Source organism: Carassius gibelio, chromosome B7, assembly GCF_023724105.1.
Source record: "Carassius gibelio isolate Cgi1373 ecotype wild population from Czech Republic chromosome B7, carGib1.2-hapl.c, whole genome shotgun sequence".
In the NCBI taxonomy this organism is placed as follows: Eukaryota; Metazoa; Chordata; class Actinopteri; order Cypriniformes; family Cyprinidae; genus Carassius; species Carassius gibelio.
The window spans coordinates 19,000,608-19,013,539 of record NC_068402.1 but is presented as its reverse complement, the minus strand read 5'-3'; the positions used below and the strand labels follow the sequence as shown (position 1 = coordinate 19,013,539).

General features: G+C 39.2%; 1 protein-coding gene across 4 annotated transcripts in view; it reads right to left on the bottom strand.

The window, feature by feature from the left end:
- creb3l1 (cAMP responsive element binding protein 3-like 1) overlaps window positions 1-12,932 on the bottom strand; it is a 29,796-nt gene extending 16,864 nt beyond the window's left edge. The window contains exons 1-3 of one of the 4 annotated variants that reach the window (XM_052562327.1): window positions 12,524-12,932; window positions 1,886-2,020; window positions 241-445 (exon numbers count right to left, since the gene is read on the bottom strand). In XM_052562327.1, the coding sequence (XP_052418287.1) occupies window positions 241-445; window positions 1,886-2,020; window positions 12,524-12,625 (442 nt within the window). In that variant the 5' untranslated portion in view covers window positions 12,626-12,932. The remainder of the gene's footprint in view (window positions 1-240; window positions 446-1,885; window positions 2,021-12,523) is intronic. The other 3 variants (XM_052562324.1, XM_052562326.1, XM_052562325.1) reach the window with 3 other exon arrangements.

Sequence of the window (12,932 nt, the reverse complement as noted above, 5' to 3'; positions counted from 1 at the left end):
TAGACGGAGCTCTTGGCTAGAGCTTTGTCAAGGAACTCTGTGCTGCACGGGTGCTCCGGGAGATAAGGAGGAGAGACGCAGAGAAAAGAAAGGGACTTTATTGAATAACTGAGCTGCTGATAGATGATGCTTTGAACTACGGCGTTTATCAGGAGTGTAAAATCTTCTGATAAACTAACACAGAGAGCTGATTGGATGGATGACATGTAAGATGAGGAATGAATAGAGCTGCTTGCTAACCTGCATCGTCATCTGATTTGATGGGCATAGAGGGGCTCTGTGGGGCAGAGTCCCCACTGAGAGAGTAGCTGTGTTCTGCCTGGATGTCCGGGTTTGGGGGGTCCAGATCCATATCCAACAATGGGTTCCTCTCCGCCAACAGATGATCATCAAAGAAACTGCTGAAAAGGTCATTGGAGAAATCCTCCATCTGCTCGGAGAAATGCTGGGAAGAGAGTGCAAAGACAATAATTTACTTCAGGAGTAAATTACATTTATTTTAAATGGTAATAATATATTCACAAATTAACTGTATTCTTGATCAAACAAATGGAGCCTTGGTGAGCATAAGAGACTTTCAAAAACACCTTACCAACCATAAACTTTTGAAGCATATCTATATACCATAATGCATGAACAAACAATCATTTGGCTGAATTCATCCCACTCCCTGATCATGCTATTATAAGCAAAGATCAACTCAAATAAAATTCTGAGATGCTAATTCGATATACAGCCCCTTTTCAAATGATTAATTCAAATGAAATTCAGAGGAACACTGATAAACCCCTTCTGTTATTTAGCCTAAGGTGCATGTGTCTGAAAAGTAGATTTAAAAAAAAAGAGACACACATTCTTCTATGCATGAGTGCATTTACAATGCATGTCGTCATTTTGCGAATGGAAGGACGTGTGTGTGTGCGTCTCTGCTGTACGGGTATGCGAATGTGTGTTTGCTGAGCCAGGGTGTGACAAAGGTGTGAGAGGACCTGATCGTGTTTACATCCTGGTGAACGGGGACAGGTGTGTGAACGACACACCTGGAGCGCAGAGGGCATATAAACCAGCCACATATCACACATAAGGACACGTGCACACATCCAGACTCCCAGCACCTGTGCGAGTTCCCACACAAACCCCTAACCACTGCAAGACCTCTGTGAAGAGGGCATTGGGAAAGCAGTGCTGTTATGAATGTTTACTCTGGCTGTCCCCAGTCGACCAAACAGAGCTTCCAAAACAACAAACCTGAGTTCGCAGTATCTGGTCAAACTTGTTGCTCACCATATGGATGCATAAGCGGAGGAGCAGGAAACAAACCCTGCAATGGCAGTTATCCGTATTGTTTGGTGAATGACATCCTGGGAACACCCTGACGATCGAGTTTGTGAAATGACGCAGCTCTCTTGCCGTCAGTGCCAGGCTAATCACCACGGTTGAGCATGGCAGAATAAACAGTTCCACCCTAAAACTTTTGAAGTTTGTTAAATGTTCCTGCTCCTGGATGTGTGGGGCGGATATACTAACAGACTTGATTAATCCAGACTGAAGTTGCTATTTCATAACTCTGAGCTGCATATGCTTGCAGGCTGCATGTGTATTTTCATTTGCATAGTAGTGCTTTGACATTTTCGTCAAGTAAGCCATTAGCCTAATGCAAAATGCAAATATAAATGATGCTTATTGCGAATGAGCTTTGATGGAAACCTGTATTCACGTGTGCAACTTCTCTGTCTGTGTGGTCCTGTGTACATTTGTTATCAGAGCAGACAGTCAGAATGCTTCTCTAATCGGTTTTATCTCTCTGTAGAGTTCTTTCCTGTTTTGACAAGTGTCAGTTAAGAGTTTCTTATGTGGTGTCTGTCTGGTTTTCGGTTGACCTTACAGGGGCCAATGGTAATGATGCAATGCTGGGGTGCTGATGCAAGAGTCCTGAAATTCCACATCTGGAAGGCTCCTCTGAGGAAGAATTCCAGAAGATCTTGGAAGTACTGGAAGAGTGTGTCTCTGTCATTAGGGTCTAATTTTAGGAGAAATGAAAACAAGTAATGTCTCTGGATTATAGGCGAACCTTTATAAGAAGCAGAATAATGACATTAACAGGATAGTTCACCCAAAAATGAAAATTCTGTCATCATTTGTTCACCTTCAAGTTGTTCCAAACCTGTCTGCATGAATCTCTTTCAGCTGTTGGAAAATAATACTACTGTCAACTTTTTGGTTACCAACATTCTTCAGAATATATTATTTTGTGTTCAGCAGAGGAAAAACTAACAGAAGGTGAGTAAATGATTGTTAAACTATCCCTTTAATAAGATGATTTTTCTCACATTCAAAATGCAGACTGAAGGAACATGGTACTTTGAGTTACATTTGCTGCTCAAAGTGGCACTGGTGGTCAAGATCTGCTACTTAATGTTAAAAAATCAGGTAGGTCTTCAAGCCTTATTGGATCAGAGAGGGCTATCCAACAACAGACCAATCAGATCCTTCACACGTGTATCATATGCATTTATGTTGACATTTCACAATGATTACTGAAGCTGGGGCTTTTGAGCTCATTTCTGCGACATCCGTGTCTTAGTCTTGCATAACAAAACACACAGAATGATTTTATCTATGTTGTATTGAGTAAAACAAAGAGAGAGTCGTATTTCTGCATTTTATAATTAGAAGTAGTCCTCTTACAGTACTACAGCTTCAAAAGGCATTGAAACAAGAAGCACATACTAAAAGAAATCTCATTTCTTTTTGTATGCTCTCACATATCAAAGAGAAAAGTCAAGGTTCATGTAATATATATAAACACACAGTATATATATAGCCTATATATTTTTTTTCAGCTTAGCCAATACGGTCATTTAAAATATTTCTGGTTTGTCATTTGGGCACTCTTTCTAAAATGCAAAAAAAAAAATGGACCACAGCTGTAGCAGTGCAAAGCATGTGTGTGCAGGCTGAGCAATGCCCTATTTTTCCATCTGATCCATTTTCTTGAAGTAACGTTTGGGTCATGTCCGGGTCTAAGCAGGCTGGTTAACTGCACGGCTGTTCGAATCATCGCATTCCATTCCCTTATTCCAGACCTCCAGCTGCACTCCAGCCAATCAGAGCTCAGTATGCAAATGAGGAGAGGGGAGCTTGTCATTTTGGAGCTGGAGTGCAGGGTGTGCACGGAGCAGCTCGGTGCACAAGAAAATAACGCATTAGTCTTTGGAAAAATAAATATGCTGATAAAAATCCTTCAGCGGCAGTGGAATTGGGAATACAGCCAAACCCACAATGTTTGGGAATATATGTGCCTCTCGCTGAGTTGATTCTGAGAACAATGAGTCACTACGAAAAGATTCATTCTTAGAGTAGCAGAAAAGAGAGAGAAGGAAAGAGGTTCTTGAACTTGAAATGGAGTTTGCAGATGTTTAGTGTTTACACTAGTCAACGTGTGATGCTATTAAAAATAAGGTTCCCTCATGTGAGGCATGAACATCAGCTTCAGCCTCAGCATGATCTGATCAGTTTTATTTATTTACATATCTAAATATTTAGAGCTTTCTCTTCCAAGAAGCATGCATGAACTATTCTAACTCATCTGCACTGCATCTGTATTTTTTTACCTAAATATTAGGGATATTCACATGTGAATGTAGGGTGAGGATGCATTTTAGCAATCATATTGTCTCTAAACCAGCACATCTGCACTTTAAAGCCAGTTCATATTCTCAGTTTCAGATTCCAGCTGTGGCAGCTGTGAAAGATCAGAGATGGGCCAGGGAGGATAGTCATGAACTAACGCTCATTATGATCCGCTCAGCATGCATGATGAGCCAGGCGCGTGTGGGGGGGCCGGGGATGCAGCGTTTCCAGGTGAGGGAGCCAGGCCTCTGCAGGTGTTCACAGGTGAGGGCTGATTTAGATTACAGGCATGGCGTCAAGTTAACAGCTGCAGTCTGTGACTTTTGTAAGCTTGCCACCAGACACAGACCCACCTCTCTGGAGATCAGGTCACACAGGTTTCTCACTGAAAGGATTTCAAAGGTGCCAGCTTTTGTGTTTAGAACTCAGCGACCTTTTTGGAAGCAGTACTGATAAGATGGACAATGAGGTGGTAGATCTGAAGTCTGCATCTTATTCTAGTCCCTGCTCTCCTCCTGCACCCTCACTCCCTTCTCCCACTTTTTTCCTTTCTTTCTTTGTCATTTTTTCTTCCTCTAACTTTCCAAATACAACTCTTAGGTCCCTTCCCCCTCTCGCCTTCCTCTGGTTTCTTAATTCCAGTTCCAGATTTTTCTTACGTTCTGCTGTCAGCCACAGAGCAAGAGAACCATGACCACAGAAGGCAGTTGGGCTTCAGCCCCACCTCCAGACGGGAGCCACTGAGGGCCACAAACCAGACGAGCTCTTCTGGAGGTGAAACAGTGGGTGGTAGAGAGACTGAGTATGGGAGAAATATAGACAAATCTGAACTAGATTTTCGTGACAGAGTAAAAAAAAGCAACTCAAAGACAGTGAGTTACAGATACTGGAACTTTTAGATGAAGAGGGCAAAGGAACCGAGGACACAAATGAACTAGAGGGATATCCTAAGGAGCGAGGAATCCCCACAACCCCCTCTATTTTCTGCTACTGTTGCATTTCGGAAGAGGAGGGGGTCTGCAGATGTGTTCTCCATCCCCCCCTTCAGAGGACTCCCTGTACTCTGTAATTTTGCCAGGCTAAATTGGCCCTCTCAAAAGAGCCTGTGGCAACACAGCCCTGGGCAGAAGAATATCCTGTATACAGACCAAATAGCTGTGTTAGTCTAGTCTGTTCCTGTCTGACCACAGTGAGGAAAAGATGAGACAGAAATTTATAAGTGTGAGATATTACGTCCCATCTACAAGAAATAGTCAAATTTGTTATTCACACTGTATAAAATAAACGAACAAAATCAGAAAAGTCAGAATTGTTTGATATAGTCACAAGAAATAGTAAAATATCTGGGACACAATGTGAGATATGAAGTCACAATAAAGAGACCCAAAGTCACAACTTAACTAAATAAAGCTGCGATTATCAGGAAAAAAATTGCAGTTCATAAATATGAAAACTATAACTGCAACTCTGAGAAACAAAGTGGTAATTACGAGAAATTAAGTGCAATTTGTGAGAAAGATTCAGATTGTGAAATAAAATCGGAAGAATTCGAAATATTCATAATTGTGAAAAGTAACAACGACACGAAAATCTAATCTGCGCGGGATATCGTGAATTATAGTCACAATAATGATTTATAAATTCTACAAGAATGAGTAAAATATGTGACAATCACATTGTGAAATCTAAAGTCACAATAATGTGAGTCACACTGAGACAAGAAATATGTCACAATTATGAGAAAATCATAATTGTGAAATATAAAGATGCAGTTATGAGAAATGAAGCTGCAGTTCTGACATATAAAGAAAAATAGAATCACAATTACACAACTACACTTTTTACTCTGAGGTAGAAACCTGCTTCATTATAGTTTTGATGGGAATTAAATATATTATCCATTGCAGTTATAATACAATACATTATCTCTCATTAGCATCTCTGTTATACTGCATATTCAAAACGGTTCCCTGGAATTAAAAGTCATTATGTAATTAACATTAATCATCTGGGTCTTTGATCCTCAGTAGAGAGGGAGTCTGGGAAAACAATGCTGGATATCTGAGTTGGGGTCCTCAAGGTAAGCTGACGACATGTCCCTGCAAACACTGACACCCACCTGACATGTTTATTCAGAGCCCGAGGGGTGAGACAGAGCTAAGAGTGGGTACACATATGTCTCTGCAGGGCTCACTGCCTTAGAATGGGGCTAAGAATATGCCTTCCACGTGTGAAGAAGAAGTTAAACATGCTCTAGCGCAAAGGTTAGTAGACAAAACAAAATCCAAGAGTGCAGATACAGTTTAAAACGTCCTGGAAACTCTTGCCTGTCTTGCCCCAAAGGCTCTGTACTGTACCTTGGTAACATAATGTGCTCCAGCTCAGACTTTCTTGTTAGCTCAAGAAGCTGCCAGTTATTCAGACCAACATCTGAGTCACAAATAACACTCTGACAGGATTTGACCAAAACGACCAGAGACACACTAAACTGGATATAGAGCAATATTCCTTCCATCATGCCATCAGTTTGCAGTTTGTTTCTATAATTCAACTGGGATAGGACTCTCTTTGGAGGTTAAATCTAGTACACTTCCGAGGGTCACTGAACAGAGCAGTTGGCGGAGATCTCTACAACATCCACAGTTCTGTTCACAGCAGCCCCTCGGGAGAAAGACCGAGAGAGTGAAAGATAGAGAGAGTGCCTGGAGAGCAGGAGGAGTTCTGGCATGTCAGGGAACTCCTGCTAAAACATCAGCTGAGGAGAGGAATGCAGAAAAAAAAATTCAGCTGGGGTATCTGAGCACTTCAAACCAGTTCATAATGTCAAGTTAAATGACAACTGACTTTAAAATGACACCTGACTGTTCTCAAGCCACAGGCACAGAGTTATATCTCTAAGATAAGTCTAAATTGTGGATTTTCAGCCCTTTTTAGGCCAAGGTCCCCTTACTGAATGCAAGGAAAGAGCTGGATCACCTATTGTATTTAATTTTACTTAATTAATACATTTTATTCCATGACTTACAATGAAATATTTATGAGAACCTTTACATTATTAGCTAAGAAGTAAACCTAATACTGCATAATTAATTTTTGCACAAGGGATCAAATAATAATCAGTGGTGACTGATATACTGATTAGGGTTTGTTTTATTTGTTCATATTTAAATAAAACAAATACATGAAATATATTTAGCCTAGATGTCTTACACAATAACAGGGTGGGCGTCGGGGTGAAAAGAGTCAGCGCCCACTATTATCGCCGAACAATTGCTTGGCTATAATGTATTTTACAAATGCTTCAAAACTATTCAAAGCATCTAGCAATTTGAAAAAAAAAAATGAAAGGATCTGGTTTGACAGGACCAAAGCTAACACACCCTTAAGTCTCTACACACTAACTGCTGATTTGGTTATTTTGTGCGTGTGTGAATGTACGCTCACGTAAGCACACACCTCAGTGAACTCTCTATTTATGTCCAAATGAGCAGATTTAAAACCCAAGGCAAAGGGATGACAACAACAGACATACTTAACCTTTACTGAGCAATACACGACAAAGCTACGTGATGGGAGTGATCGGCGTACATTGTCCTGTGCAGAACAGGTCAAGAACGTGTGTGAGAACTAAGCACATGTGAAAATTACACGATGTTTCAATTTAGATTTTTCTTCTAGATTCACACAGACTGGGAAAAAGTGACTGATTAAAAGCTTTAGCCTTTATTTCGGTGGAAGACTGGGTTAAATCGTGTGGCTGCTATGATCAATCCAACTCCATGATCACAGAGTTAAACTTCTATTTCTGTATCACACCCAGAGAGTTGAATCATTTCTTCATTCTTTACAGTCATCTTAATTGTAGCTCACAGATGTTGAGAATTGCCATGAGAGTAACAGTTAGAGCCATATCACTACTATCTTTATCGTTGGCCTAGTCATTCTGAAGATTACGCAACATCTCTTACTTTCCTCCTCTTTCTTTTTCTCTATTTCTCTCCTTTTAAAAAAAAAAGTGTGGACAGCTACATCTGAGAGAAAATTCTGGAGGAATGTGCTGCCTTTCCTCCACTCCTCCCCTCCAGATGCTCCTCACCTCCCCCTGCTCCAAACCCTCAACATTCACCCCAGACTCCTGCTAGAAGATGTCTGTCTCTACTAATCAAAGACCATCATTTATTATTTCAGTCACAATAAAAAAGAACACGGCTGTCAACTAGAACTCCCTGATTTCTAGGATACACATGAAATGCATTGTGCTTTGCTTTAGATATTACATATGGTGTCTATACCCCTGAACCCTTCAGGCTCAGAGTGTTCGAAGATGCAAAAGCAAAAAACGAATTTTGGGACGGGTGGGACCTGCCAAACCTGTAGATATCATCTCCAGTCTTTTAGTGTTCAGACATGCACGCTATGTGCTTCTAAAGAATAGTCTTGAATCTGACTCATCATCTTCTCTTCAGAATACTGGAGATGGAAGAAAAGCATTAAACTTCCCTCGCTTTTCAGGTTTCTGTTTTTTCCTCACATGTGGGAAGTGACTGAACAGGTAAAAGATGTCAGACTGGTAGATGACTTGTATTTTACTCATTTTCGTCTCTGAATTCTTCGCATAGATTCACTGACAATATTGTAGTGTGACATCCTCTGCGTCAGTGAATAAGCAGCACAAACAGTCAGAATGCTGGTATGATGCATAAACGAAAGAGAGGCATTTAATTGATTTCATATTTCTGTAGATTATCACAGATATTGCTTGATGCGAGCTGAGATCAAATGCCATTCATATAATCAGTAGATGCACGTTAATCGTTTTTTGTTAGAATCTTATTTCCATATTAATAAATGTCTTCTCTATTTTAGGGAGAAATAGAAAGATCACAGTATCCTGTTTATGAGATTAACACGGTGAATCATTCTCTCCATCACCAAAGCCATTCTCAGTTTACGAGATTGGGCAAAAAACAGCAGTATAATAACAATATAAATCCAAAGAAAGAGACAGAATCACAACAACAGCTCCCTTTGTATGATGGACGCACCAAAGAAATAGAGCAGATATGTAATATAAAGTCATTTAAATAAGCCTGAGGTTTTCCTGCGTTGTTGTGGTTCACTTATCCTCTCTGTGATCTTAGCTTTAACACACAGTGGAATGAGACGTGCTGATTTCCACCCTTTAGCGCAAGCCGTGCAATTACTCTAAAGCTGTGATTTAAACGGCCAGACGTGCGCACACACATACGTTCTTCTCTCACTGTAGGGGAACTTTCCATTGCCTGGTATAGTTCTTATTCTGAGATAGTAATATTTTCTCTCCCCTATTCTAAAGGCTCCACAAATCTTTTTGCATTTTAACGTTTTCATTAAAACATTATTTAGAGGCAGGATTTTAATTCTGTCATAATTTACTCCTCTAATCTTTGTGTCATTCTAAACCCAAATGAGTTCCTTTATTTTGTGAAACACAAAAGGAAAATTAAGCTTCCAAGTGTCAAAAAGGATGCAGAAGCACAACAAAAGTAGCTTAAATGTGGCCCCATTACAAAGCAAACTACATACCAAATCTTCAAAAGCCATACAATAACTTTGTGACACATAACCTTTAGACAATAAACCTTTAAGTCACTGAAAACTTTGACAATTCTTTTGAGTCAGACCTTTTCAATTAATTGGTTAATCCAGTTCGCATTAGTGGTCTGAATGAATTGTCACCAAATTAATCATCACTGGAGGGAACAAAGAATAGTCTGTCTGTGTTTATTGCGCAAGAAAACTTTTAATATAGTGCCTATATGAACCACTTTTATGATACTCCAGACTTCAGACTCTATTCACTGCACTGTTAGAAAGTCATTCTGATTTGAAGGGACATAAAGCTAGGTAAGTAATGACAAATCTAAATTTTAGGTAACTGTGAATGCAATCTGTTTTCCTTTTGTACATGATTTCAGGTGTTACTATCCTTATGGGGATATTTGGTCCCCCCCCCCCCACACACAAATACAAATTCCACTGTGGAGGAATTCCAGTTTGTAAATATATCTCAACGCAACAGTGCTGGGTTGATCCATTGGCATTTATAAATATAATGGCAGAATGAATGAACAAAAACACACAGGGAGGTCAGAAACGAGTGTGTGTAAGTCAGGAGAAATTTCCTCTCTGAGAGCACAAGGCAGTCATTCACTGAGCCTTCAAGGGCCAGTGTCTCTCATACACACATACAAACACACACACACACACACACACACATATGCCTAGGGGTAGAGTGGGGGACCATGGAGTGTCTGGAGTGTTCTTTTACAGACGTTCATTCACACACACACAGGAGCACAGTGGCATGCATACGCTCATGCACACATACACAGACAGCTATCAGGAGCCGTGAATGAGCCTCCTTCACTCACAAGCCTTTCTCTCTTTTCTCCATCATCACTCTCTCCTTAGTCAGGTCCTTACAGAGCAAACTGGAGCACAGCTGTTACTCAATGAGGGACATCTGGATTGAATACTGCCCGTTAAATACCCTCAGCAACCAACAGAAAGAAAATAGACAGAGAGGCAAAATCTTCATAAGAAACCCTAACACTCTAATCCTTATAAGACAAGAAAGGATTTCATTAGAGATATACAGCCAGACAGTGACTAAATTTGACTAGATAGTTTATCTAATATCTATTAACATTTCTATTACGTTTTTTTATTTATTTCAGCATCAAGATTGTAAGTTCAATTTACATGCATGTATAAGGAAAGGGGAATATTTTGGGTCCTGGCCACCATTTATTAAACGTTTTTTAAAAAAAATTTTTTTACATTAATCAAATACAGAAGTTAATTTGAAAAGGTGCCGCGGTGTGACAAATGTATTTTTATTACAATTAATATGAGGACACAAAATGCATACACAATCATAAATACATAAACAAATAAGAAGGTACTATTTAAAGGGATATTTCACAAAAATTTGAAAAAAAATAATCTTTTGTTTGGTGCAGAAGAATGTCAGCCATACAGGTTTGGAATGACATGAGGGAGAGTAAATTATGAGAAAATTTTGGGGGTGAATTTTCCCTTAAAAATTGTTTTAGATGAAACATAGGATGTCAAAATGCAGGACAACAGTTTTTTCTATATTTATCTTCTTTTGTTTATCTATCTGATAACTGCATCTTCATTAAGGAGGTATGAGATAGATATATATATATATATATATATATATATATATATATATATATATATAGATAGATAGATAGATAGATAGATAGATAGATAGATAGATAGATAGATAGATAGATATAAAGTTTATCATTTATAGTCTATCAACGACTTTGTACTGTAGAAAATAGTATTTGGGCTTAGGTAGCTCATAAGAGGCTACAGAATACGTCTCCTGTCTGTTGCTGCTGCTGCTTCCCTGATAAAATAAAGGTCAAAACGGTTCCATCTCGTCTGAGCTGCATAATAGTGACATTTGTCTCTTTCTGTCTCTCTGCGATGGGATTAAAAGAACCTCATCATGAATGTGTGTCAGTAGAAACATTAGCCCAGGAGTGTCTGAATCACAGTGAAAAGTGTCCTGGGCTCCTAATGGATCATATGCACATGGAACACTATGCTAGCATCAAGTGAAATGCATTAACAACCAAAACATTACTTTCCTGCTGACCTAATTAAAGGAATATGTTATGCAAAAATGAAAATAAATTCTTCATTTAGCCACTCACATCGTTCCAAACCTGGACTTACTTTCTTCCAAGAAACACTATAGGAATAATGCACTATGGTCGATGTTTTCCACGCACTGAATAAATTCTATTAGTTTTTGAGACCACTTTTCAATAATAGTGTAGTTTTTTCCAGACACATTTTGATTTTAGAGCTCAACCGCTCCATTTAAAAGGTAATCTACTTTCAAAATATTAAGCTGGGATATTCTCAAAGCAATTCACCTTCAGTTTTCCATGTAAAATTACATTTTGGTTCAGAACAACATGATGGGGTACTTTATTTATTTTTGCATGTCACAGTTTTGTTGTGCAATTTGTTTGCACCAAGTACACTCGTACACCTTTTATCCCACAGTAGCCTATACGGAATTGGTTCCCCACCTAATTCGTTTTCTTTCTCTCCTACTTTCTGTGCCAGGCAAACTCGTCGACTGTGTTTCTGCCCTCCAAACAGAAAGCAAATATACCACGAAGTCCAATAACTTGAGCATCTTACATCGCCGGCTGTGGCCGGACACGAGAAACAGGATGAAGCGATCCGTGGGCGTGGTTTAGTTAAACAGGATGATTACGGCGTGTGGGCGTGGTTTGAATAAATAACATTAACGAAGACCTCCCCCCATTTCCCAAAGGTCCGGTTCAAGTTGGAAATTGCCCCATCTGTGTGCAGCTGGGCAAACTTCACAGCTTGAGAACTCCTGCCCTTGTTCATGTTTAATTTGCAGCACAACATCCCAGACATGTGACAAATAAACACACAGATAAACTGAACAAACACCTATATACACACACACACACACACACATACATACATACATACATACATATATATTGTGTGTGTGTGTTTGTAGCCTATATATATATATATATATATATATATATATATATATATATATATATATATATATATATATATATATGCGCATATACATATGTAATAAAAGCATAAGAATACATTAAGCTTATCTAGTAGGCTATTAATAACAAAACGACCATAAATATTCCAAACTTCACAAGAAAATATTATTTAAAGTTCATAATAAGAGAACAGGAAAAAGTATTACAAAATCTTTAAGACATTCGCAACTTAATATTGCTCATTTTCTCTCTCTGCTACTGTTCCTAATGATAGAAGATGCGGAGGTTTGACGTACCACATTGGATAAGAAATCACTCTCATTCAGATCTTCTAGGTCCAACAGGTTGGAATTGGGAAAAAGTTTGTCCGAAGCGAAGTTGTCCAATATGGTGTCCATATCGGCTGTGAATTTTAAAAAAAGGCTTGGAAAACAATAACAATATCTCAATGGTGAGATAGGTTGTAAAACTGTTGAAATCCAATTCAAAAATCGCAACCAGTAGGCTATTATTATGTGTGGCTTAAGCGACGTGCGCTCGTCTGCACTGTCAAGTCGCCTTCATGCACTCACTGGGCGTCTCTAGTCTGCCCATTTACACTTCTCTGGAAGAGTCGGAGAAACTGGACGTGATTAAAGCGAGGTGGCCGTGCGTGTTTCTTCCAAATCTGCCTCATTCATCTGCGTTGAGTCTCTAAGGGGTAAC